The sequence below is a fragment of the Leptinotarsa decemlineata genome, unplaced genomic scaffold, assembly GCF_025532065.1.
Source record: "Leptinotarsa decemlineata unplaced genomic scaffold, Ldec_3_MD MMD2_tig00000133_RagTag_RagTag, whole genome shotgun sequence".
In the NCBI taxonomy this organism is placed as follows: Eukaryota; Metazoa; Arthropoda; class Insecta; order Coleoptera; family Chrysomelidae; genus Leptinotarsa; species Leptinotarsa decemlineata.
In genome coordinates this window covers 4,732,887-4,759,082 of record NW_027412542.1, presented here as the reverse complement: position 1 = coordinate 4,759,082, position 26,196 = coordinate 4,732,887, and the positions used below count along the sequence as shown (strand labels likewise).

General features: G+C 36.2%; 2 protein-coding genes across 7 annotated transcripts in view; both read left to right on the top strand.

The window, feature by feature from the left end:
- The window catches only part of LOC111511365 (WD repeat-containing protein 47), a 136,465-nt gene extending 120,884 nt beyond the window's left edge, over positions 1–15,581 (top strand). For 4 of the 5 annotated variants that reach the window (XM_023167378.2, XM_023167412.2, XM_023167405.2 and 1 more), the window contains 4 exons: positions 7,320–7,519; positions 9,613–9,953; positions 11,488–11,847; positions 14,945–15,581. In XM_023167378.2, the coding sequence (XP_023023146.1) occupies positions 7,320–7,519; positions 9,613–9,953; positions 11,488–11,847; positions 14,945–15,090 (1,047 nt within the window). In that variant the 3' untranslated portion in view covers positions 15,091–15,581. Of the gene's footprint in view, positions 1–3,464; positions 4,100–7,319; positions 7,520–9,612; positions 9,954–11,487; positions 11,848–14,944 lie in introns of all 5 variants that reach the window. The other variant, XM_023167401.2, reaches the window with a different exon arrangement.
- A 5,332-nt stretch (positions 15,582–20,913) lies between these two features.
- The window catches only part of Ae2 (anion exchange protein Ae2), a 276,285-nt gene continuing 271,002 nt past the window's right edge, over positions 20,914–26,196 (top strand). The window contains exon 1 of one of the 2 annotated variants that reach the window (XM_074172605.1): positions 20,914–21,426. The gene's annotated coding sequence lies outside the window, so the exon portion shown is untranslated. The remainder of the gene's footprint in view (positions 21,427–26,196) is intronic. The other variant, XM_074172606.1, reaches the window with a different exon arrangement.

Here is a 26,196-nt window from a genome sequence, read left to right as displayed (position 1 = left end):
AGGTTTCACTTCATTTCAATAATTTTCACCAAATTTGAAATATGAACTATCTCATATACCTTTATGTTCGATAGAGCTTTCTATTCAGTAGCATCTGGCCCAGTAAAAAATGTATAAATTTTTTTTTCGGTGACATATAGAAACTTTCGAAATAACCATGTAAATATTTGTTATGGCTTATTAATTATGTCATGCTGAGAATTAAAATACCTATAACAATAGAATAATTACCAACCGAGAGTCATCATGATTTATAGTCTATTTCAAAAGAGTGTAGAGTAATAAAATCTCATTAAGTATTCAAAAGCGCTACAGGGTGATCCGTCAATAAATTCTTTCACTTCCCTAGTCCGCATTGCAAAATTATGTCGTTTCATAAAGAGCAGGTAGGTATCACCCTGTTTTAAGGGATTTGTCCATTGTTATCGACGGATAAATACTGAGCCAGAGGCGCGCTAGTGGGATAATTGCCAAAAGAATATGCATTCATAAAAATTATATTAAAGGAAATAAAAATTTAATACAGCAGAACAGTGTTATTAAAAAAATATAAAATGTAACAATAAAATATATACGAACCGAAATCGGGAAATACTCACAAACACACACGAACGAACTTTACGTATTGAAACACTTGTGGGGACTTTAAATCAATTTATTCACAAAAACGACAAGAACTTTACTGGATACGTTATTACAATTTGACACTTGAACAATACTAAAACTGTGAACTTCCCTTAACGTTTAACAACACTCTATTTATACCCTAATTGAATGTTCTAGAGATTACTAGGTACAATTTTCGAGAACCTTCCGAGAAAATAATTATTCAGACTACCCTTAATTCTAAACCCTAACCTAAGCAAAAGTGTCACTGTCACTGATACACTGGTCTCTGTCCAGATTGCTTATCCCGCTACAGTATATTTACAATTCAATTAAATTATTCTACATCAGTATAGTCTTCATCCGAAGAACTGTCATCATCCCCTGGTGTTATAATTATAGGGTCAACCACCTGATCGACCAAGTTGTCCAGTTCCCACATTTTATCTTCCTCTTTTAAAACATGCTGGATTGCTTTTTGCCAGTTTTCTGATGTGATTTCCATAATGGCTTGATCAAACAATACCTTGACATCTTTCATTTTAAATGTGGTATTGTGCCTTGCAACATATCCTTTAACTTGTGCCCATATAAGTTCTATAGGATTTAATTCGCAATGATATGGCGGTAGGCGCAGCACAGTTACTTTATACTTTTCTGCTACATCTTCTACGGCATATTTCATGAAGCAAGATTTATGTTGTTTTACTATGGCTAGTAGTTCCTTCTTTACTGAATTCGTCTCAAACTGAATACCTTTATTTGACAGCCAGTTAATAATTTCTTGCTTTCTCCAAGCTGAAGTTGGTACCTTCTCTAAGCGCCTTGAATGGTAGCTTGCATTATCCATAACCACGACCGAATCAGCTGAAAGAAATTTTAACATTTCCCCGAAGTAGTCTTCGAAGACATCCGAATTCATGTCCTCATGATAATCTCCCGTCCGGCACGACTCAAAGCTTAACAAACCTTCTTTTAAAAATCCGTCTTCGCTTCCAATGTGAGCAATTATAAGCCTCTTCCCTTTTCCCGAAGGCACTTTAATACCCGTCGAAAGGCCTTCTATGAAAGCTTGGCGAGAACTTGTTATATTTTTATCTTGCCACATTTTTTTGACTATATAACCTTCGTTTATCCACGTCTCATCAAGATAAAACATTTTCTTTTGCTCTCTGCGGTACTGCTTTATAGTTGTCAAATATTTTCGTCTCCAGCAAACAATTTCATCACTTTCCAGTAATAGTGCCTTTCGATTGTGCTTTTCCCAGGCAAAATTCATACTTTTTAAAGTTTTCCATAAAAGTTTTCTGGATATCAAAGGAATATCGTTATCTTGGCTTATCTCGATAAATATTTTTTCAAGAGTGGGTATTTCCTTTTTAAAATAAAACGAATGAACTTTTCTTCGAATGTCACATTTGGTGTCTTCATCTAAGATTTTTATTGGTCTTCCTGATTTTCTCTTGCATGGACTTACCTGGCCTGATATCTTTCTTTCTCGCAATAATTTAAAAATCGTGGACTGTCCAATTCCAGTCATTCGGGCACATCGCTCAACACTTTCTTGCACAGACAAACTAGGGTGATCGTGTTTTATGCAATCATATACATTTAAAATTATAACTTTTTCGCAAACAGATAGCGGAGAATTTTTTACACTTCTTTTCTTTGGAGTAAATGTCCCCATTTTATAACTTTTTCACTATTTCTATATCACAATATCACTATACGTTTAATTGGTGTAGTAACAATTACTATTATAACTCGAATGTTTAAGACACCATTACAATATATTTAAACCCTTTTTCTTAATTACCTGGGTTTAATAGGTATTGCATGATTGGTGGGCAGGGTCAAAAAGGGATTATTATAATGACATGGCACCTCGGAACTAAGTGTTAACCCTTTTTTGAGAAATCATGCTCAAGTATATGAACCCAAATTGCATATTAAATAAGTTTACAAGAACCACTAAAATTAATCTTAATCTTTTTTAAAGAAATTTTACTTACCTAAATACATGTAGGTACTTAGTTTTAGACCAAATTACTTCCCAAAAATGGCCTTTTATTATTATCTATGTCTGTAATTTTTAATTTACTTTAATTATTAAGTTTAATAATCCTAAGATTTGCCTACGCCCATGGACGACAACGAAATTCAGGCAAATTTTATGACACTTCATGATTTATTACTCTACACTCTTTTGAAATAGACTATAGATACCCTGTGCAATTCAATAAAAAAAATCAACAGTTCAATATTTTTACTACTAACACTGGCTTATTCCATTGGAATGTGGATTCTACCAATGAAAAATAAATTGAATCATCACCAGTTCTCTCACAAACACATTTCTTGTGAAAGTAAGAATGCTAATATTACCATATCTAAAAATGAATTATCATATTCTCATACAATTTGTCATTAATTAAAACATGTTTCAAGAATAGATTGTATTCAAAAAATTATAAGCCTCCTTTAGATCCGTCACGCTGGAACCCACTTTGAAAAAATCTACCTTTTTTTTAGCCTACTTTACTTACAAACGATAGTAATAAATGTAGTAATGTTTTTTTTTTGTAGTCTTATCGGTTACTACTATTGATATTATTTTAACAACGAAGTATCAATAGTGCCTTCTCAGTAAACGATAAGACTACAAAAAAATGAACATTACTACATTTATTAGTATCGTTTGTAGTTAAAGTAGACTAAATAAAGGTAGATTTTTTTCAAAGCGGATTCCAGTGTCTGCCTCCAGCTGCCTCCTTTGCATGTTAAATCGTCAAATCTTCAGTTGTGTAACTATTCCACCACACTATGGCTTATTTGTTAATCGTGAAATATGATTGAAGGTTATTTTATGAATGAAACTCTGTAAAGAAAAGTAATAAATGATCGGGTGATATGATAAAAAATGGGAGACCTTCTTCTGAAGCAGAAACCTCCGCCTCCCCACCGCGCACCTCAATGGCAGAGTAACGGGATGTTGTTCAGACCTACCACCGATCCTCTGCAGATACACAAGGTTGGCAAAACTTCTCCTTTCCGTTCCAAGGACCTTTTCTTTCAATACAAAGACCCCCTCCTCTCATCCAATGACTTTTCAAGATGGAGAGAATCTACTTACTATTCCTCGCCGATGTACAACTTTTCACATCCTTCCAAGGATCAGTATTTTCTCGCCCCATATTACCGAAACGTTATGCCTCCACCACCCGACTCGAAAAAATCACTGGTGCAGGACCCGAGAAGTAGGTTTAGCTCTGGAGGAAGTCAGTCATCCTGCCATTGTCGCTCAAAATCTATGGAAGATGTTAGGGCGGAAGTGGTGGAGGTCAGAGAGGAAAAGAATGGATCAAGGATCGGATCGAGAGATCACGTTAGAAAGGATAAGTTCAATAGATATAGCGATAGAAGGTCGATGGACAATCTTTTGTTGGATGCCAACAATGAAAGCAGTTGTGGAAGAAGAGCTGGAAGATTGCAGGTTTGACTTTTTTTATCAATACTTCCAAACCAAAAATATATGTTGGGATTAGTTTAAATTTTCGTCCGTATGTTGTTCATCGATTCATTTCAAAATAAATTACACATAACAGAGAAAGTATGTTCAGTATCTTAAATCGATAGAGCCAAGAAGCTAACTGGAGGAGTGAGAAATAAAATAGGAAATTAGAATGAAAAATGGCTAATTTATTTGCGTAATTAAACGATATATATAAAATCAACATGAAATGCTATTTATTACTTATAGAAAATTCAAGTCAGAGTTCGGATTCTAACTCTTCACTTACTCAGTGGCTGGAATTTAATTCCAGCTCAACTATCAACTATCCATTTATAAAATTGATTTGTACTAAAGTCAGGCTTGCATTATTTTATTCTTAATGACGAATCATCACAATGTTCAATGTCGAATTGCATTGAATTATATATAATTTTAAATTTAACACTTTCATCATATTATTAGAAAAGAAAGTGAAACTGAATTGTCTGCTCAGGATAAATATAGTCGGATTGTAGAAAGTATAATGATTTGAAATTGAGCCTGGGAACGGAACAAACTTCAATCAACGATTTAATGCAATATAATGCATCCGTTATCGGCTTTTACAAGAAACTGCGTTTGATAGGAAAATTCCAAGAATGTCACTACTAAAATGCAGCTGACACACTTCAAAGGTGCAAGAGCACGTCTTTCAGGTTTCTCGTTTATTGGAATTTTATCTTGAAATAACTATTAAATAAATCAACATACCTTGTTCAAACAACTAATTTTCACAGTTTGTTCTTCGAAGGTTTCAGGTGATGTAAATCGCTGTCCTCACATGTTTGTTCACAATAGGGGGTCAAAAAATCTATAGGCGATAAATCAGGAGAATACTGATAATGGAAAATCCATTAGATGTTTTTCTTCGAGATAATTATTATATGTGTTGTGTCCATCTACTTTCTTCTATGAATATTTATCCCACCTTTCGCACATCATTCAATCAATTTTTTGAAATTACTGATATAAAGAAGGATAAATTGAAACAAAAACGCAGAATACATCTGAATCATATCTTTTTCATATATAAATGTAGGTGCAAAATCGGAAGTATTGAAGACTGAATATGCCAAGGGACGCTTTTATTTTTGGTCATTCTTTGTGAAAATAATCACTAACGGTTTCCAGAAAATTCTGCAAACACATTAGAAGCACTCTTTTATAATAGTGATTCATTATCAAAAGTCGAAGGAAGCGATTTTATACATACAAATAGAACTTTTTTGTTAAAAAAAAATCTTTTAAAAATTCCTGATATTTTCAAAAAATGCAAATGCTATGTGAAAAATGAGTTGTAATATTCCTCCTATGCTCTCAAATTCGTACAAAATCATTCACACATTTGATTATTTCAAACACCTATTGTAAAACCTATGTGAAACATGTTATATCCATTATAGTCAATATAACAGCCAAAAGTGTAGGTATTTTTGCGGCGACTTATAATTATTGATAAGTATGTATTATGTGATGATCTCACAGGCAATTGAGCATTTTCTGATTGAAAAAATTAAATGGAAAGTACTTTTATTGAAAACTCCATTATGTCTGATGTATAGGGCGTATATCGTAAATGTGAAACTCGTGTCAACGTAATGGTGATCACGGTAGCGGTAAAAGTTACTGGGAAAAATATTGTCAAAATATCATTGACTGATTTGTTTGTTCACAAACATCAGAATTTTGTTAGAACTAATCCATTTCAATCATATTACTGTTTTTACCGTTCTGTTATTTTCTTGTACTTATATTTAGAAACGTTTACTCACATGATTTTAATTACATTCAAATTTACATTTTTTTAAAGGGATTTTAGGCCTATCTGACTGATTTGATTTTGTTTTCAACCTTTTGTTAGATGTTAATAACCTGTATAGTGTGAGAATATTCCCAGTTTTTTACGTACATTTGTGCATCATGCACGTGTAAATAATCCCCTCATTCCCCTTGCCTATATTCTGTAACAAAGATAGTTAATACTGTTGTCTGTAAGGCCGAGGGCATGAAAAGGGCGACAGCCAAGCGATGGCAAAGCGACGCGACGGCGGAATGGTGGCGATGCATACAACAACATCTACAGTGAGGCGCACGAAACGTGCGGTGGCGGAGCGATCGAGCGATGCACGGGCGGGAGGAGAGCGACTACGGGGCGGAAACGACGAGAACAAACTACTGTGATTAGGTCGGTCGCGATTACAGTAGTGTTGTGTAGAAAAATATTATAATACCAACACCAAATGGAATTTGATAATGAAGAATGTATCTCGTGTATTTCATCAAAATCTGCTCTATGGGAAAGTAAAAATGTTCACCTTAGCTCGTAATGAAAGGTAGAAAATTCGCCAAAATTACTTCTTCCTTCATTTATTGAATGAACACCATCTCAAAGCAATACGAACTACGTTCCAATTAGTAGACTTGGCTCCAATAGTTCTCTTCGACGTAAACTTGTGTTACGATGACGTGACATGTTAACACTCTACTCCAGCGCGACTGATCGACCGAAGTTACGTGCCCACGCTAGATACTTCTCCTCATCGACCCGTGCCGCGCCACCCCGCGGTCGCCATCGCTCTATATTTTTTTCTGGAATTCATGATTATGATAGTGGAAAAATTGGAGCTGCTATTTCTAGAGATAGAGAGCAAAAAATATTTATTTTTAATTTATCCTACATGCATCTAGTCGAATTACCCTGTATAACATCAATAAAAAGTCGATAAAAAATTGCAGAGAGGTATAGTTTATATAATGTAAAACTGTTCCACAAACATACATACATTTGATTTGATTTTTGTTCATGCCATGGCTAAGAAGCAGTGATTTCAACAAGAAATTGTAGTATAAGTTTTATTGAGAAAATAACTCACTCTCAAAATTACTCACTTTTCATGAATATTTGACCCTATTTCAGCCCACATCATTCAGATTTCGGTCAGAAATACATAAGAACGATTTTTTGTAACTGACGTAAGAGAAAAATTACCAACATCTTTAAATTAAATTAATTGGAGTGTCGTGTCAACTTTGAAATAGTTTATTAGGTATGAATTGAGATGAAAATGAGAATTGGATAGGTATACGCCGATTCGAATATAACGAATTTTCAATTTGAAAAACTACAGATTCCAACATTCAGATGTATATTTTGTTGCAGCCGACACCAACACCCAATGTGGACTTGGATAACAGCGATGGAAGCGGCAGTGGCAGACCTAAATTCGTGGCCGTTACTTCTTTGGAAGATGTTCAAGCAGTCAGGTGTGCTGAATTTCATCCTGGTGGTCAGTTGTATGCAGTTGGTTCAAATTCCAAAACTCTCAGAATATGTGCCTACCCAAAACTCGCGGATATCAGGTGTGTATTCAGTTACTTATTTACACGAGACAATAGAAATATAGATTCTATACTCTGTTCATCCAAAAAACGGAGTGCTCCAAAACATTATAATGCATAGTGCACGTGATTTCCCAGACAAGGCTGCTTATACAGAGTCGCACTAAGGAACCACCGAATTTTTTTTTTAATAATATGCGGAATGGTAAGGGAACAATTTTTAGGTGGAGTGTAGGGACACAAATTAGTAGTTTCTTCAGCCGTATCAGTACTTGACATTTTAAAAATTTTAAATTACCGAAATTACCGTATATGTACACACTACAGGCGTTAAAACGTAACCGGCCACTCCGTCACTGTAACAATGAATTCCGCCAACCGATTGCAATTAATTCTGATTGGTCAGCGTAAGGAGGCTTGTTTATTTTACCCAATAGAAGCAAATGTGTGTGGTGATCATGCTTTGATCACGCATCTATCTTTGGTTGGGTTACTTTGTTTGTTGGATGGATATGGTTTAATTGCAGAGTTACTCGTACTAATAAAATATGTCCAACAAAAATGAGGTCCTGAACCCGTCTTCGAAATCAATTTTGGAAAGTTTTGTAACAGATCGAAATTTTCAAAAGAATACATTACTATTGAATAAACATAACAACTGCAAAAAATCATCAAAATAAGAAGAACAAAGTGAATAATCCAGAATGTCATCCTCCAGTCTATGCATTCACTCAAGTTATCATGTATTGAAGAGTAGAATACATGATATTTCAACCCAAATGCTGTCTTGAAACTGTTATGTTAAAGGTATATTCACCATGGCATCATTCAAAACTCAAACGATTTAGGTCCATCTAAAACCAAAATATTATATTCGTAATGAACTAAATAAGGCTTTTAACGGAATCACACTGATTGCCAACCTCATACTACCTTTTCCTTAAGTAATCACTAGGTCATCGGCGTGAAGCCCTGATCGTGAAGCTTAATAAGATTATAGATAACCAGCCAACATAGGAGAGACAACCGCCTCCTTGGAGACGGCCTCTTCAATAAGAATTTATAAATGTTTCCAATGTCTTCAGTGGAAAAAAAAGTGAGGCTGATGGTAGTCGGTAAGACATTAGTTCTCTTATGGAAAGTCTACCAACCAGTCTTTGGTATGAACATCACAACAGCTTCCCCTCATATCTTGGATAAAACTGTCTGTGGATAAAGGTTCTATGATTTCAAAAGAATGTCCTAGTAAAGCGGAAAAATATATTTATGTGATTTGAAAGAAGACTTTCACGACGTGGACAGGCGGTGTTAACCGGGACGAATGTCAACCCTTTCAGCTTCGGGGACCGGTTCTACCGGTTCTTTTAAAGAGCCTTGCGATATAATTTACAGATAGCAAACCATTTTGCTTTACAACTGGAGACGAGTTACAAAGAGAGGGGTGATTTACAATCTCACATATGTTAAGGGGATAATTTGGGATTATCTCCATACCGTAGGGATAGCACATTTTGTACTGAAATCGGCACTACCAGAAAAGTCTGACCTCTCTCTCTCTATATATATATTTTGGATGGCCGTTGCTTCCCACTCGGGCCAGGCTCCTCCTATCAAGGTTGACAGGAGCTTCGTCGGGGGGCGCAGCGGTCTTGCACGAAGCAATGCTGCCACCAATTTTTTGTCGAACTTTTTTTCATAAGTACAAATAATTTTTTTATTAAGTCGACTCCTGCTCGGGAGACCTTTTGGTTTTTTTCACATATACAGCCCACTTCACGTGGTTATCCGAACCAACCCGGCCTGAATACCGGCGTGAATAAAGGGGGCCCCTTATTCTTCACTTTTGAAAAGACTCTCACACATTTCAATTATTTTCACAATGGACTAACACACAACAACACAAAACGGAGCCCCACGGTAGCACATGGCATCCGCGTACCTTCTTTGTGGGCGGATGTTATCAACACATCCGTTCAATACCACGGCCACTACGAAACAGTCAGACTTCAGATTTTTAATCAGCAATTCGTCAGGTTTTCCATGCTTTGAAAAAAAAAATTGTAACCCGGATGACATCTTCGCTTCTGCTTTTAAAACTAACAATTTTGTTTCAGGGAAGACCATCAGACTTACCAACCCATGGTACTCTTCAAAAGAACAAAACATCATAAAGGATCGATATATTGTTTGGCTTGGTCCCCGGTAGGCGACTTGATGGCCACTGGTTCCAATGATAAGACTGTGAAACTGATGAGGTTCAACACGGACACATCTAACCTGGAAGGCGAGGAAATCGAACTCACCATGCATGATGGCACCATAAGAGATATTTGTTTTCTTGAAGATACTTCCAACAAATCCAGCCTGCTTATCAGTGGTGGTGCTGGTGACTGTAAAATATATGTCACGGATTGTGCTACTGGTACACCCTTTCAAGCTTTGAGTGGTCATACAGGTATGTAATTCCTATTGTGGTATTATAATCAAAGATGTTGAATGTTTTCCTCCATCTCTATTTAATAGTACTTAATTGGAAAAATAATATTGAATATTCAAATGCTGCCTTTTATGGCTAATTTGAAATTGATTTTGTATCATCACAGGAATTTTCGGCTCTCCACCACCACTCGCAAGGGTTTTTTGTACCTATTCACACTCGACCAAATAAACCCATCTCCTTAACGAAGCCGATTAGCTTGTATGGTGAGTGGTCTTTCAGGTCCCCGCTGAGGACCTGATTCGATCCCCGGCGGGGCAGGCACAAAGTATATGCTCTGCTGTTTCATCGTTAATGAGGTAGTCAGATAGTCAAGGTGCAAGATTCCCACCTTGATACCTGTGACAACCTGACGATGTCTTAGATTCAACCCTGCAGGGCTTTTTCGCCTCTGGTTTTGGTGAATCATCACTTGAGAAAACGACTCAGTCGTTTCCTGGCTGCACCACCAAACCTTTTTTTTAGGTTGTTATTGGATCAGGAGTTGGGGAGTTGAGAAGCTCTATCTCCTGAACTAAATTTACAGGGAAGTCAATTGGAGTCGTAAACTCGACATCCATTTCCTCTGTAGACTCGCTCCCGAACTAAATTTACAAGGTCAATTGGAGTCGTAAACTTGACATCCATCTCCTCTGTAGACTCGCTCCTGAACTAAATTTACAGGGAGATCCATTGGATTTGTAAACTCGACATCCATCTCCCCTGTAGACTCGCTCCTGAACTAAATTTACAGGGAGGTCAATTGGAGTCGCAAACTCGAAATCCATCTCCTCTCTAGACTCGCTCCTGAAATAAATTTACAGGGAGGTCAGTTGGAGTCGTAAACTCGACATCCATCTCTTCTGTAGACTCGCTCCTGATCTAAATTTACGGCAAGGTCAGTTGGAGTCGTAAGCTCGACTTCCATCTCCTCTATAGACTCAGCGTCAGAAAGAATTTTTAAGTTTACTCTGTCCATAAAAGTCCCATGAGTAGCTAGGGAAAGAAGGTCAATCACGGCAGAGCCCCGCATTACCGTGACAAGGCGATGCTACGACGAGAGGGCGCCCGGTATCTCGAAGGTTCCGTAGAGACAGCTGATAGGCTCAGTGTCATTCATCCTCTTGGCACGGATACAGACACCTTAGGATCAAGCCATTGTTGGGGTGTCATTGAGTTAGGGAATAACAGAACCACAAGTGATTGTGTCATTCCCATATCCAGCGGGGCTACGTGGAAGCAGGCATCCGTTGGCCGGTTTGCTCAGCCCCCACATAACAAGCCAATGCACTCGACAAAAACAGCAAGAACAGTGGTTCAGGCAGTGAAAGATGAAGAAAGACAGCCAACCCGCCATATACAATATATGTATCAGATCAAATACTACATAAAGGAAAACTTTATGTGCTTCTGTGTAATCCAGTGCCTCTTATATCATTAAATTTTGTAAAATCATTGAAATTAATTTATCATTTGTCAAGTGAATCAGGTATTTTTTATAATTTTTTTGTAGGTCATATTCTATCTTTGTACACATGGGGCGGCGCTATGTTCGTGAGCGGGTCGCATGACAAGACTGTTCGTTTCTGGGATCTGCGAACTAGAGGCTGCGTGAATATGGTAACTCCCATCACCGTACCTGGAACTCGGCAAGGCTCACCAGTGGCTAGTCTTTGTGTGGATCCATCTGGAAGACTGCTGGTATCGGGACACGAGGATAGTTCTTGTGTGCTGTATGATATTAGAGGCGGAAGGAATGTGCAATGTTTCAAACCACACTCTTCAGATGTCAGATCTATCAGATTTTCTCCATCTGCGTACTATTTGCTGTCGGCTGGTTATGATAATAAATTGGTTTTGACAGATTTACAAGGTAAGAACGATTTGTTTATCGATCTAGTTGATCAATAGTTTCACAATTTGCTTCAACTTCAATTTATTTTATTTTCTCAAATAATCTTACAACAGATATTAACATTGTCATGATCTGAAATAGCCTTAAAGACACATGAATTGATAATATACCCTAATAAATAAACAATCCAAATATAAAATATACATATCATGTCAATTATAAAAAGTTAAGGTAATGAAATTATGGGCTGGTTTCGCTAAAGAATTCGCCAAGAGGTCAAAAACTGTGATCATTCAAAAAATCTTCAACCTTATTACCTTACTTTTGTAGTTACATATATTTTTAATCAATTTATTTTCGTTTACAAATGTATTAAATACTTTCATAGCTGTATATTTACTTTACTTAAAAGAACATCAAACTTTACATAAAAGAAATTACATAATATTTCCATATTAATCCATTTTTTATATGTACAGAGGAGTGCCAAAATTCAAAGGTTTTTGTAAAAAGAGACTTACAAGAATCTAAGTAATGAATTTCCTCATGCTCTTTATAATATGTTTTTATCTGAGGAAAGAAAGCTCTTTTAGCAAGGTTCGATCCTACTTTCCTGTAATTGTCAATGCATAAGTCGGAATTGATTGAACTGTAGGTGAATAATTTGTTGAATGTTATTGCTGTATTATAGAGGACAGAAATACAACATCAACATCAAAGTCGATATGGTTTTGCAATGCTAAGCTTTATCATCGACTTCTGAATGACAACTTTTGGCTTTTAATTCCTTCTAGTTGATTACTTGCTGTTATAGCAGCAGAGAAAGGCAGAAAGAGATTTCTTACTTGGTGATCGATGTGGGATTTTATATAAATCAGGACAATAAAAGTATGTTTTTTCAACATTCAATCATTTTCATGTTGTTTTGAAAATACCAAAGGTCAATTTGAATTGGTTTTCTTTAAAATTATTTTTTTATTTGTCTCAATTTTCTATACAATACATTAAAAATACTCATCGTCCATTATATTGTCAAATGTAATTTTGTTTTCGCTTTGCCAAACATCAAATTACTTGTTATCAACTAATGTAATGGGAATAGAAGCAATCAATCAATCTTACTATGCCGATTAATTCTGACATTGATGTGCTGTGAATTATAGTGTTTCTTTAAAAAATATTTTGAATGCCTATTTTGAATTCCATTTTTCAGAAGATTCAAGCAGGAATTCATTAACCTATTCAATGTTGGTAACTTATTTGTTTTTTTAAGTTTTGTCAATTCCACATCTACGATTTTTGAGAGGAGAGGTTATATCTGTAAATGAATTTATCTTTCCAAATTCAAAGTTCATATGAAGTTCCTTAGAAAAATGTCATATTATCGAAAATGATAATAGAAGTTCCAAGTTCTCAATTTGGGTGATACTGGAAAAATAAACTTAGTATCTGTCTTTCATTTACGTAAATTTTACGAATAATTTACAAAAATTTATATAAAAAATACAGATCCGTATTTAAAATTTTAAAGTTGAGGGAGCTACTGGACGAGAAAGACCCTCTATAGAAATTCTTTTATCATGTTCTCATAGTCCAATGAAAGTTGCTTCGATAGTGTGTTGGCAGATTTACAATATATCTGCAAATGAAGACGATACTACACAAAATAGAATTTCAAAATTTTCGATTCTTCTGATATATCTCCGTAAGCAAAAAAGCTAGTATTAAATTCAATAATTCCCAGAAATAGGTGGATGGTTAAATTAGAGAAAATTTGCGATATTTCAGTGCAATCAACATGCTGTTAACAAAATCTGAAATATCATATTTGAAAAAAATGTTTTCATGATCTGCAACATTTTCTCTTGTCCAAGACTGCATTTTATTTTGATAGAATTACCAACTTTATTTTTTTATATGGTCAGTAAAAATTGGTCATTTTTGATTGAGAATGCAATGATTAACAGCACAATATGATTTAAATCGGAAAAAAAGTTGTTATCAAACTCTAAAATTTTCACTGCACTGAAATGTTTTATTATTTTCATTATGGAGCATATGATATTCCCATGTACATTTGGAAAAGAATTCTTCCAACGATAATAAAACCATTACCATATCTGATTATTCTGTCATTTGTAAAAGGTGTCTTTCCGCAAGAAATGAAAATCGGAAAAGTAACTCCCATTTTCAAAAAAAACAACCCGAACTTAATGGAAAATTATCGTCCAGTAACAGTACCATATGGACTATCAAAGATATTCGAATATGCATTTTTGGATCGACTTACTTCATTTTTGAATCTACACAAAATATTAACAAACACGCAGCATGGCTTTCGTGCAGGAAAATCAACTAATACTGCCATTTTTTCATTATATAATGAGGTAATTAGATATATTGAGGCAGGTGAATGCCCGGCAGCGATATTCTGTGATTTGAGTCGGGCATTCGACTGCGTCAATCATCAAAAACTTTTACTGAAATTGAAAAGATATGGACTAAGAGGTGCATCTCTCAACTGGATATCCTCATTCCTTGAAGGTAGGAGACAATATGTATCTCACCAGTGTACGGTCAAAAATGAAATCCAGAGAATAAATTCTGAGCCTTTCAGTGTAGATATGGGAGTACCTCAAGGGATGAGGGAGTACCTCAAGAATAACTTCATTTGCACCAGAATACATTGGAATAAAAATATTCGACAAACTGCCCGATCATTTAAGGGAAGAACATAATTATGTGATGTTTAAGAGAAATTTAAAGAGTTTTCTAATTGAACAATGTTTTTATTCATTGAATGAATTTTTTAGATTAGATAAGTAGGGTATTATTTTAGTTTTAAGGTTTTGTTTCAACTTGTATGTTTCTTATACTCTGTTTTTATTTCTTTTATTGACTATTCCTATATAATGTATATTGTCTACACGGAAATAAAGTATTATTATTATTATTTTGTATTTAAAAAGATGAAATCCAAATCAAATTATGAAAGAATTAAAAAGTTAGGCTAGATAGGTAGTTTGGCAGCAAATCAATTACAATCCCTGATGATGATTTTTTTTTCATATTCCAAACAACTTTATTTCTTATCAAATCTTGTTTTTGTTCACAGGAGATCTAACTCTTCCTCTGCCTAGTGTTGTTGTTGCCCAGCATCAGGACAAATGTATATCTGGTCGTTGGCATCCATCAGAATTTTCGTTTCTATCTACTTCGGCTGATAAAACGGCGACGCTCTGGGCTTTACCTCCAATTTAATTCTCGAATTCATGTTTTGTTAATCCATAAGTCTGAACTAACAAATAAAAACAGTCACTTTGCACTTGTGCACCTTATGTTATGTTCATCTAGTTCAAGTTTTTGATAAGTTTTTGTATGAAGTAACATTGGTTAATGTTTGCTTATGTGAGGGTATAAAACTGTTATAACTCAGATATTTTTAATGTATATCTCAAGTACTTGCACAATGTTGATGATTTTCTAGGTGCTGAATTGGATTTTTTATTTTATGTGGGTGTCTAATCGTTGTTATTTATTATCTTTGAAATTTAACTGCACAGAAATAACTGTAAATATATTTATTAGCTACTTATATATATTTTTCAAGCCTTTGTATAAAAAATGATTAAACAATAATGTACCCGTTATTTATGACTTTATATTGTTTAGTATTATGAAAATAGTTAATACTAATATTTTGTAGTCCAATATATTATCTGTTTAATTTTTAATAAAACCTATTAGTAAAATCTGTGAGTTTTGTTTTCGAAATATTGACTCATCATGAGTTATTTTAGTTTTTTGTAAGTTCCTAAACTACTGTACTCAGTAGAAATGCTCTGTTACCACAGCAGTCTTCAAAACGGGCTGTAAATCATTGGAAACTATAACCCTCATCAATAATTTCGCCAAATTCTTCGTAAAGGTATCAAAGCTCTTTGAATGTTCTGATTAGTTCAGTTTACATATAAAAGATCAAGATTCCTATTATTGTGGTTGTGTATATTGGATGTTTTTTATTAGTCAGTAAGCTATTCTTGAAGACAGACAGTAAACATATCTAAAAAAATGAACTTTAAATGTTCAAGCCAGTCTTGGATATACCTACACAGTAGGTTGAATGGACTGACGCCTATCAGAAAACAACTACACTGGCTAGTACCACGAACGGCGTTGGATTATATCCGACAGGCGTCAGTGCAAGAATCTTCACAGAAAATTTCCTGCATATGCAATTGGCAATACAACTGAAAGAGTCGACCTTCAATTTTGAAAATCGAAATTCTTTCAGAGTATTTCATTCCTCGTCCTGATTCTTCTGAATAAGGAAGAAACACTTTCTTATTAGTCAGTGGGCTATGCTTGAAGACAGGCAGGTAATCTTAGGATGATCCTCATTCCACAGTTCTGTAAGTGTGCTTTCAGCCACATTCAGAGGGCTGAAACCCTATTTCAGTAGGGCTTGAAAATACTTGAAGCACAATTTATTTTAACAACTTTCGCTCATGCTCCACCGGCACTGGAGTAGTTGACGTGAGTTCACAATTACTGAGAAAAAGTATCATAATTGTACACAGTCACAACTTTCATGAGTGATATGTTTGCTGGTTTTGCCCCAGAAAAGTAAATGTTTACTCTTTGCTAACTTGATGAGTAAATAAAACTAATAGACAGATCACTTTGTTCCTTACAGACAAAAAAATTGGTGTGACTCAATGCATTGGGAACTCACAAGGTGTCTAAATTTCACCTAATCTTATAGGTCTATCATGAAGGGACAAAACAAATCCAATAATCCAATCCATAAATTACCTTTTGTAATTTGTCTTCTAAAGTATCTGTAGTCCAACTTCATTCTACCATTTTGGCAGTCCATTTGCATCAAGTGATTCTCTTTATGTCCTTAGAATAAATATGTATAATAACATTATCTCTTGTAACAAAAATCAAATATGTATTATTACTGTATTGAGGAGACATACATACATATAAGAAAATTAATATTTGTAAATGAGATTTTAAAACATTATTCGTTCCCGATGTTCCTGTCCAGTAGGATCTGGTAAATGCCTGCCGGAACACAACTACTTCCCCGGCTAATTCCACGCTTGACATTGAATTATATCCTACAGACATTTATGCAGACAGAGGCTAGTCTCGTAGATGTTTCTCATTCATCCAGCAGCAGGACCATGCTGAAATTATTCAAGTAGATCACCTGCAGACTGCGGTTTCGAGGTATTACCTCTCGTCAGTACAGGAAGGATTCTATACCCAGACAGCATTGTGTCGGGGACTCGACATTTATGTATTGATTTTTTCTTTGCCATCGATAACTATGGTCATTATTTTTGTGTTCTGGGTATCTTATGTTAATAACTTCCCGAGCCTCTTAGGAAACATGATAGCTATGCGTAGTTCCGTTAGCCATGTTACCTAGCAGAATGAATCCACCCACAACTCGAATATCGTGCGAGTGAAATATTTTGTTGTAGACAGATTCCAATACAATATCTTCGAAATATGACTCTGCTTTACTACCAGTGCCCCAATTTACCGCTAAAAGTAGTTATTATTAGACGATATGTCTTTTGATGGTCATTATTTATATATTTTCACAGAAACAGTAAAACGTGTTTTGCTATAAATTAGGTTTTTTAGGCTTCAATCAATTGGTATACCTACTCGTATTATCTCTATGCAATAAGCTATTACGGAAACAGCAAATCCCACTGAGCTCAGTAACCTCTGACAATTGCGTTGTAGTTGAATATTTGCTGACCTACGGTTTTGGGATTTCATCAAATTATGCTACACTCAACTTATTTGCTTAGCAAAACTTCGAAAATCATGAATTTTTCACATGTTTCAACCGATTACCCTTGCATTGATCTCTGTTGACGATACGACGAAAAACTGATGTAAGTTTCGAGAAATTTTACTAGGAGCTTCTTCTCAATGACGAGATGACCGAGCCCATGATACATTTTTGGGGGTTATTTGATACCTCTTGAACAAAAATGATTACTAAGGTCCTGTCGGTTGTACATAGTGCAGGTGAAAATCTTGGATAATTGACCAAAAATTCTTGTACGGCTTTCATTATTTCAGATACGACTGGGGTATTTTCTTACTCAATGGAACATGAAAATAAAATAAATTCATTTTTAGAAATGTGACCAATGCTGTACCAATGTATTTCGTAACAATATATGTTTAAATAGAAAATGTTATTTAATATTGACTTGCTGTATAAATTAGTTTGATAATGGGGTGGTAAACATGAAAGGATCCACTACCCAAGAATTAGGGTTCATGGTAACTTATTCCTTTACAATTGATCTAACTTCACGAGATCCTCACAGAAATGTATCATCTCTGTATGCAAATGACACTTTTTGGTTTGTTTTTGATTAATACCATTCTTCTATCGACTATGCTAATATTTATATATGTAGGTAACTAGAACTAGACGAATCTTTACCTTATATAATGAGGGTCATTAAATTATTTCCTAGTACCTAGTGATTACGTAAAACTGCGGAAAGAAGGCTGTTAGATATGGGACCTTTGTCAGCATTCATTGAACTCATTCCACATTTTTCGATTTCTCAACTTTCGAAGGCATCTAAAAATTTGTTGTCATGTACCAGTCTCAACAGTTCCAAAGCACTCCTCACTTATTCTGTGATTGTTCTCAATGACATGTTGAGCAACACTGGACTTATTCAATCCATGAAAACGAATATGTGAAACATGTTTTAAGTAGGGGGCTATTAAAGTTCGCTTAGTTTGTCCAACATATGTTTTATCGTAATCCTTGCAGTTCATTTCGTAACTCCCAGACCTTTCCTTTTCCGCCGTCTTATCTGTCGAGTTGCACAACACTTGTTGGAGTGTACGAGCAATTTCAATTTTTCACAATTTAAACTAATCCGTTGATGTCGTTAGTTTCGTATGTAAGAACTGTACGTCTTTCTGAAAAGTCGAGGATTCATGAAGACTCAGTGAATTTTCTCTTCCTAATTAACTTATCTACTATGTTTAAATGATATCCGTTACTTTAGGCTATATAATTGATAACTTTGTTCTCGATGTCATATCTTCCTTGGCTCAAGAGGAACAAGACCTGCCTGTGAAAAAGAGAATGTGGGTGATCCCGCCAGCGTTTGTTCATTTTCTTATGTTCGTACGCTTGTTTCGAACATATGTTCACATTTTCAGCTGTTTACATTGGAAACGTCTGGTAGTGTGGAAATAAAATTCATGGATGTTGGCATCACGATAATGCATCTGCTTTCTCGTCACTGCTTGTTCTTAATTTTTTGGCCAAAAACAACACCATAATCATGCCTCAGCCATCATATTCACCAGATTTGCCCTTCTGTGACTTTTTTCTTTCCCAAGATTGAAAGAACGGCGTTTCATCACGATTGAGGAGATAAAATCGAATCGCTGAGAGAGCTCAAGGACATAGGTAAGTTCCAAAAAGTGCATAGCAGAACTGTTTCGAGGAATGGAGAAAACGCTGGCACAAGTGTATTTTATCTGAGGGGGGCTACTTTGAAAGGAACAAAATAGAAATTTATGAATAAATGAATATTTTTTTAGAAAAATGAAAAATCAGACCCATTTTTTGAACAGACACTGTATATAGATAAAATTACGAACCCTTACCGGCGTTTCATGAAACATTTTTACTAGTTATAGCAAGTAACAACGCAGGCCCTACTTGTGACGTCAACAACTTCTGGAAAGCATTTTGATGTGACGTAAAATCTTTGAAGTTAAAGTAAGAATTTTTCAATTTATCAATTTTTATTAGAAAATTTTTATTGGCATTTGAACGATACGATTCCATTTATATAACAACACGAATTATGTCCAGAAACATGACAAACATCCAACAAAGGAACAGTACAAACTAGTGAGGCGAACAAAATTTAGTATCTTTCGTAAACTTTTGAGAAATGTACAAGTCGAAAGGTTTCCAAGTATAATCGATTATATAATAGAGAAAAGAACCGAAGAACTACTTCAATATAGTAGGGATCGGCTCAGAATAATTACAGGGTTACTAACCGATCATTGTCCGCTTAGAGGACACCTGAATAAAATGGGGCTGTACAACGGATACCTCAGCTACAGATCATGCAACGAAGGGATAGAAACATCTCTACACATCTTATGCGAACGTGAGTCACTGAATCAAAGGAGGCAGGCAATATATGGACGTACAAAATTACGCCCAGAAGAATATGACGAACATCCAACATGGAACCTATACAAACTAGTACAGGGAACGAGACTAATGGAATGGGTGTCATGAGAAGATGGGAGAATAAACGCAATAAGCCCAAGAGGCTGCAGTGTTTTCTGGAGACTTGGACTAAATGGACAAGTCACACAGCTCTCAAGGGACAAATAAAAACCTATGAGTAGGTATATATGTGATGGAATTGGCCTACACTTGAATAAAATTCGTATCTTATTCGAGTAACACTTCATTGTAAAATTTCCACTAGACAGTTACTCAACCAAGAGTATTTATACAATATACATTAAAAAACATTTTAAATATTCTCCATAGTTTTTGGTGCGTTTGTCATTCACACTAAATGTTTATGTTGGTGTAATTCATAATATGGATTCAATTAAGTAATGAAACTTTCATCTTTTTCAAAATCGCAGGAAGCCTGATATCGCCATTTCTTTTGACCACTCTAATAATAATCAGTCCGACCCTGACTATTATTAAATTACCTTATATTACATATGAATATTGTTGTAATTTATTTATTATTTTGGCTCACCATATAGAGGTTTTGGTAGAGCAATGAAAAACTTTGACAGAGATGTGATAGAGATTGTTTCGTTTTCTAATTCAAGTAATTTTATTCTATATTTGTAATTTTCATATATTAAAGTTAAATTGAACTTCGAACATTTCTACACACCCAGAACCAGTAACCGAAAATCCTGACCGATATTTCCAACAATATATTTCAAGAATCTGGTAACCCTTCTCCCAATGACCACGCCGTACCTGACTGGCTACAAAAAAGTGGTATTCCTTTTACGAGTATCAGTTCATCAATGGGCGCAAGGCCTCCTAGCCCCACGTCTCTCGTAGTGAACGTCATTTCACAGAGAAAGGAGAGAGTCGAGTCGCACTGAAAGCGTAAAAGCGAGAATGGTAAAATAGCTCTTTAATTTATAATACAAACAAATGCCCCGATCGCTAACAATTGATCTATCCATATCCATCCTATCCCAACCTCGAAGAACAGGTAAAAGTCAGTAATTGTACACACTGGCTGGAATCCCGTGCTGCTCCGCTGTCATTTGTTAGTGCGAATACTGCGAATCGTATACAGACATTTAATGCCATGGGAAAAGATTGAAAAGAAGTTTAGTTTTAGTTCAGTGTTTGGCTAGACCTCGTGTAAGCTGGGAGGCGTGTCGTCCAGTATTTGAATTTCGTTCGCACGTGTATTTTACTAACCTATGCTCGGTGTTTGTTTCTAGTGTTTATTGTTTGGTGGGATCCAGTGAAAATGTGGCCGCTGTAATGATACGATAAGGAATTGATTGGTGAGTGATGATTTAATAGATTAAATATTTATAGCTTCATAAATATGATGTGTTTGTTATACCTTAACGGTCGCTTTGATTGTTTTTCCTTCTGCAATCCCCCATACTACACAGCCTTGTAGCAGTTTGAAAGAATCCACGAACAATAATTATCTGTTATAAATAAACCACTACTTTTGTCGGAAAGATAAGAAATATACGAGTATCCAGCAATTGTGTCCGACGAATTAATGAAGACTCTAATAATCACATAGATATTTCAACTTGTGATTTGAAAATGACAATATGATTCCTTAAACTGCTTGAATTGAACCATATTTACATTGGTTACTATGGATACGCATGCGACTGACTTAGACACAGTGGCGCCTCATGTTCTAATAGGAAATCTAGATCGCCTCAATTTAACAATTTCACTTCAAGTCAACAGTATTTTTTTACGTTCATGACTAATTATCATTTATTTTAGATTCCGTGATTTAGGCAATAACCTAGTTTTCATTTGAGAATCGTTCTCAAAATAATCGAAAATGTCCTTTTATTCTTTTAATTTGTACCCACTTTGTCAAATGAATTATTATATGAAAATATGTGTTGTCCCAAATAAATAATACATACAATGGCCGACATAATCAGGGCCGTCGCCATGGGGGGATGGGGGAAGCCTCCCCCCCCGCTTTTTCGACTTGGGAAAAAGTTGGGAAAAGTTGGGAAATTTCGTGCCATGAAGATAGAAAAAAATAATAGTAAAAAAATGAAAGAAAATTAAAAAAATAAAAATGAGAGAAAAGAAAAGGAGAGGTAATAAGAAAAGGGAAAGAACCAGGAGAAGGTTGGGATTTCCCAGCATGCATAACTTGAAGAGAATTCTAAGTTGTTTGCAATCTTCAAAAAAGTTTAATTACTCCCAAGTAAGAGAACAGTCCTGAACAGTCCACAAATTTTGACATGACAATTTTACAAAACTCCTAACTTTTCACTGTTTTTCCAACTTGGAAAAGTTGGGAAATTTCGGGCCGTGAAGATATAAAAAATAATAGTGGAAAACAATAAGCACAATATTATTTAAGTGTTGTTTCCTTTCATTTGTATTGAATATTCCTATACATGGTGGATATGGTGGAAGACCAAGGACCTTGGTCCAAAGTAGAATAATTCCCATTATTATTTTTATAATCAATATTTATTTTTGTTTGTGCATACCCTAACGGGCATAATAATTCAGCCAATCTTTGGATAGCTAAGTAATAAAATTAATATATTTTAGTAGTAACTAATCCCTCGGCTTTCATTTTTTCGAAAATTGGGAAATTTTGCTGGTGGGGTTGGGAAAATTTGGAATCTCCCCCCTGGTTTCTCTTTTCGCTACGGCCCTGGACATAATAAGTGACAATGAAATTTATTTTGTCTCAATAATAGGAACGCTTGTTATAATACTTATCAAAAGAACCTGTTTACTCCGTACAAATCACCAATTTAATTGTTATTGAATGAAAATGTGTATATGACTGAATTTATGCAAAATAAACAGTTTATTTGAATTTTTTTTGGGGGTGATGATTGGCTATAGAAATATCTATTTTGTTTACAAAAAATCCTCACTGATTCCATTTCATTTCATTTCATTTTTGTTTTGTTGAATTTTTTTCTGTACAAATTCTATTTCAAAATTAATGTTTTGAAGTGTATCACTTTTATAATTCATTATAACAGATCGATAATTGACGAAAATTCATATCAACAGTAACTGATACAATTAACTGTCAGATTTTTACACAAACCGCCATATAAAATTTCCTTCTTCAAGCGAGAATGATGACATTATAGTCCAGATAAAATAGGCGAAAAAAAGGACTGAAATTGCACAAATTTCCAACAAGCTGGATTTTTGTACAAACCTTCAATACGTCATTATAAATGAAATGTCAGAAGTCTCCATCGATCCCACTTATGCGTTGTTTTATATTCGAGGTCAAAGGTCACAATTTTTGTTTGTAGGGCGTAAGTAAAGTTCTCTGGAAAAATGGTATCAATATTTTTCTTCTTAGGAAGTACCCTTATCTATACTTAAAATTCACCATCATGTTTAGCTTTAATATTAGCTAATACCTGTTATCCAATCAAGTTATTCTGATAATAATTTTATCATTATCGCTTGAGGAAGCGCAACATGTGTCGTGGTTTTTGTAAAATCCTTAACGTCTTTTACAGTGCTTTATCTGTCGCGCTACGCTATTTTTGACCCACTATTCTGTAGCCGCGACGGGATGTGTCGCGTGTTGTAGAAAAATAAGAACTACAATGAGCTGTCGCTGCGCGACAGTTGCGCTAGTTTTTTTTTTTCTTTTCCATTAGTGATTGATATAAGGTGAATGATAATAAGCAAATTAGTGTTGAAGTGGCGCAGTGATAGTGCACGATCGAAAGGTCGTGAGTTCGATCCCAACCTCGACCAGATATTGTTCTCAAGAGAATGTATCTAGTTGAAGTTGGAATAAATCTGCAACGTCTAGACACGTCTTCTATGAGAGCCCCTTGAGAACCGTCTCCATCAATCTCTCGAAGGTAGCTGGAGCATTACAAAGCCCGAATGGCATAACCGTGAACTGCCACAATCCTGAGCGGATGGTGAAAGCTGTCTTTCCTCGATCTTTTGGGGCCAAATCAACTTGCCAATTTCCACTCTTCAAATCCAAAGTCGAGAAAATTGTGGAGCCGGCTAGCGTGTCTAGGGTGTCGTCGATTCTTGGAAGAGGGTAGCTGTCTTTCTTCGTCACGTGATTTAGTTGGCGATAATCTACGCAGGACCTTGTCGCGCCGTCCTTCTTCTTCACTAATACGAGTGGGGAAGACCAAGGGCTGTCAGACGGTTCGCTGACTCCTTCTTTTTCCTTATCTCTGACTATCTTGTCTGCCTCTTCTCTTTTGGCAAGAGGGAGTCTTCTAGCTGATTGCCGGATTGGTCGGGCATTCCCAGTATCGATTCTATGCTGAACCACATTCGTTCTGCCGCCTTTTCCTTCTCCAATATCGAAGATTTCCTGGTACTTCTTGACTAACACCCTCAGTTTTGATCAGTGGGTTGGTGGTATGTCCATGGAGGAATTTTCAATTAACTTCTCCAACTCTTTAGGCAAGTTGTTGGCTTGGCTAACCGAACTGCGTATAGTCCGTATCACCGAGGAAATGGACGAACAGTGCCCCAGCATTGTTCCTTTCTTCAAGGTCACGGGAAAGTAGTTGACATTCATGACCCTGACCGGCACAACTTTATCAACACGCATCAGGGTCTTTCCCAGTGCGATTCCTCGTCCAATTTTCTCATCGTGTACCTTGGGCTCGAACATTACCACTTTGCCGCTGCTCGCACTTCCGTCCAAGCGAGCCTCCAGGATGGTTTCAGCCCTCTCAGTTACGCACACGTCTTCAGCCAACAGGACCCTAACCATCTCTTCGCCGACACGTAGGACGCCGTCTTGAAAATTCAGCTCGAACCCTCTGGAATTCATTATGTCCATTCCAATGATCGCATCGTCCTCGATGTCCGCCACCAATGCACGATGTTTCAATTTTGTGCTGCCCAACACCAATTCAATTGGTAGTTCTCCAATTACATTGGCTGGCTCTTCTGTTGCAGTGCGTAGCTTCCAGCTTGACGGTTCAATTCTTGCCGATGTTTTAGCAAAGGTTGGCCCAAGAATGGTTCTCGTCGCACCTGTATCTAACAGCATGGTGCAAGGCTCGTTGTTGATGAGGCCGTCTACGAAAACACCTTTGTCTTGTCGTTGAAGAACGGCAACATATGCGTTTTTTACGGGGACTTGCAGGGTAAAGGCCGACGATTGCCCCCTCTCATCGACCCCCTCTAGTTTTTCTGGTTTGAAAGCTGGACGTTTGCTACGTACATGTCCAATTTTCCCACAGTTCAACATCTTATTTGTTTCCTCTCAGGCAACACTTCTTTCATTACTTTCCTGATGGTGGCCTCAATATCAGCAGGCACTTTTCCATCTTCCTCGATAGCTCGAACTTTGCTCTGGCTCTTGCAGGATTGTTTTGCAGCCTCAAACTCCAGAGCGCTTGCCAGTGCATCCACGAGATGTTTGGGATGAGCTAGCGTCAAGGCCTGTCTCGTTTCTTGGTCGCGAAGTCCATCCAAGAATGCCTGAACTGCTAACCGCTCCATTACATTTTCGGGTGTAGCAGGATATGCCAGACGATACCAATCGAGCTATGTCGGCTTCAAACTCCTGTAGGGTTTCTCCTGATTTCTGTCAGCGGTTCTTCAGCTGTGAATAGTAAACGTGCTCTAGGTGTGCCTGTCCATACCGTAGCTCAAGATGTTTTATAAGTTAGTCATAGTCTTCCTGTTCTTGGGCCGTGAGGGTTTGCAAAATATTCGTTGCTTCCCCACGCAACGCCAGTGTTAATGCTACCGCCTTTTCTCCTGCATTCCATCCATTCGCTCTGGCCGCAGCTTCGAATTGTCGGCGGTAATTTGTCCAAGGAGTTTTTCCGTCGAACTGGGGCGGCTTCATGGAGAGCTTTCCTGGTTCAGAACTGAGTTTGAAGTCTTTCAGTTCCGGAATTGAGTTTTCAGTAGCCGTTTCTGTGGGGTGGGCAGAATTAACGATTTGGTTTTGCAACTTGCTAATTGTTTCCTTTATCTCGCTGATTTCTGCCTGAACTCCGCCTTTGATTTCCTCTACTTCTGTGTTCATTTCCTTCCTGATTTTATCTATCTCTGTATCGATGGTTCCTATCTTTTCT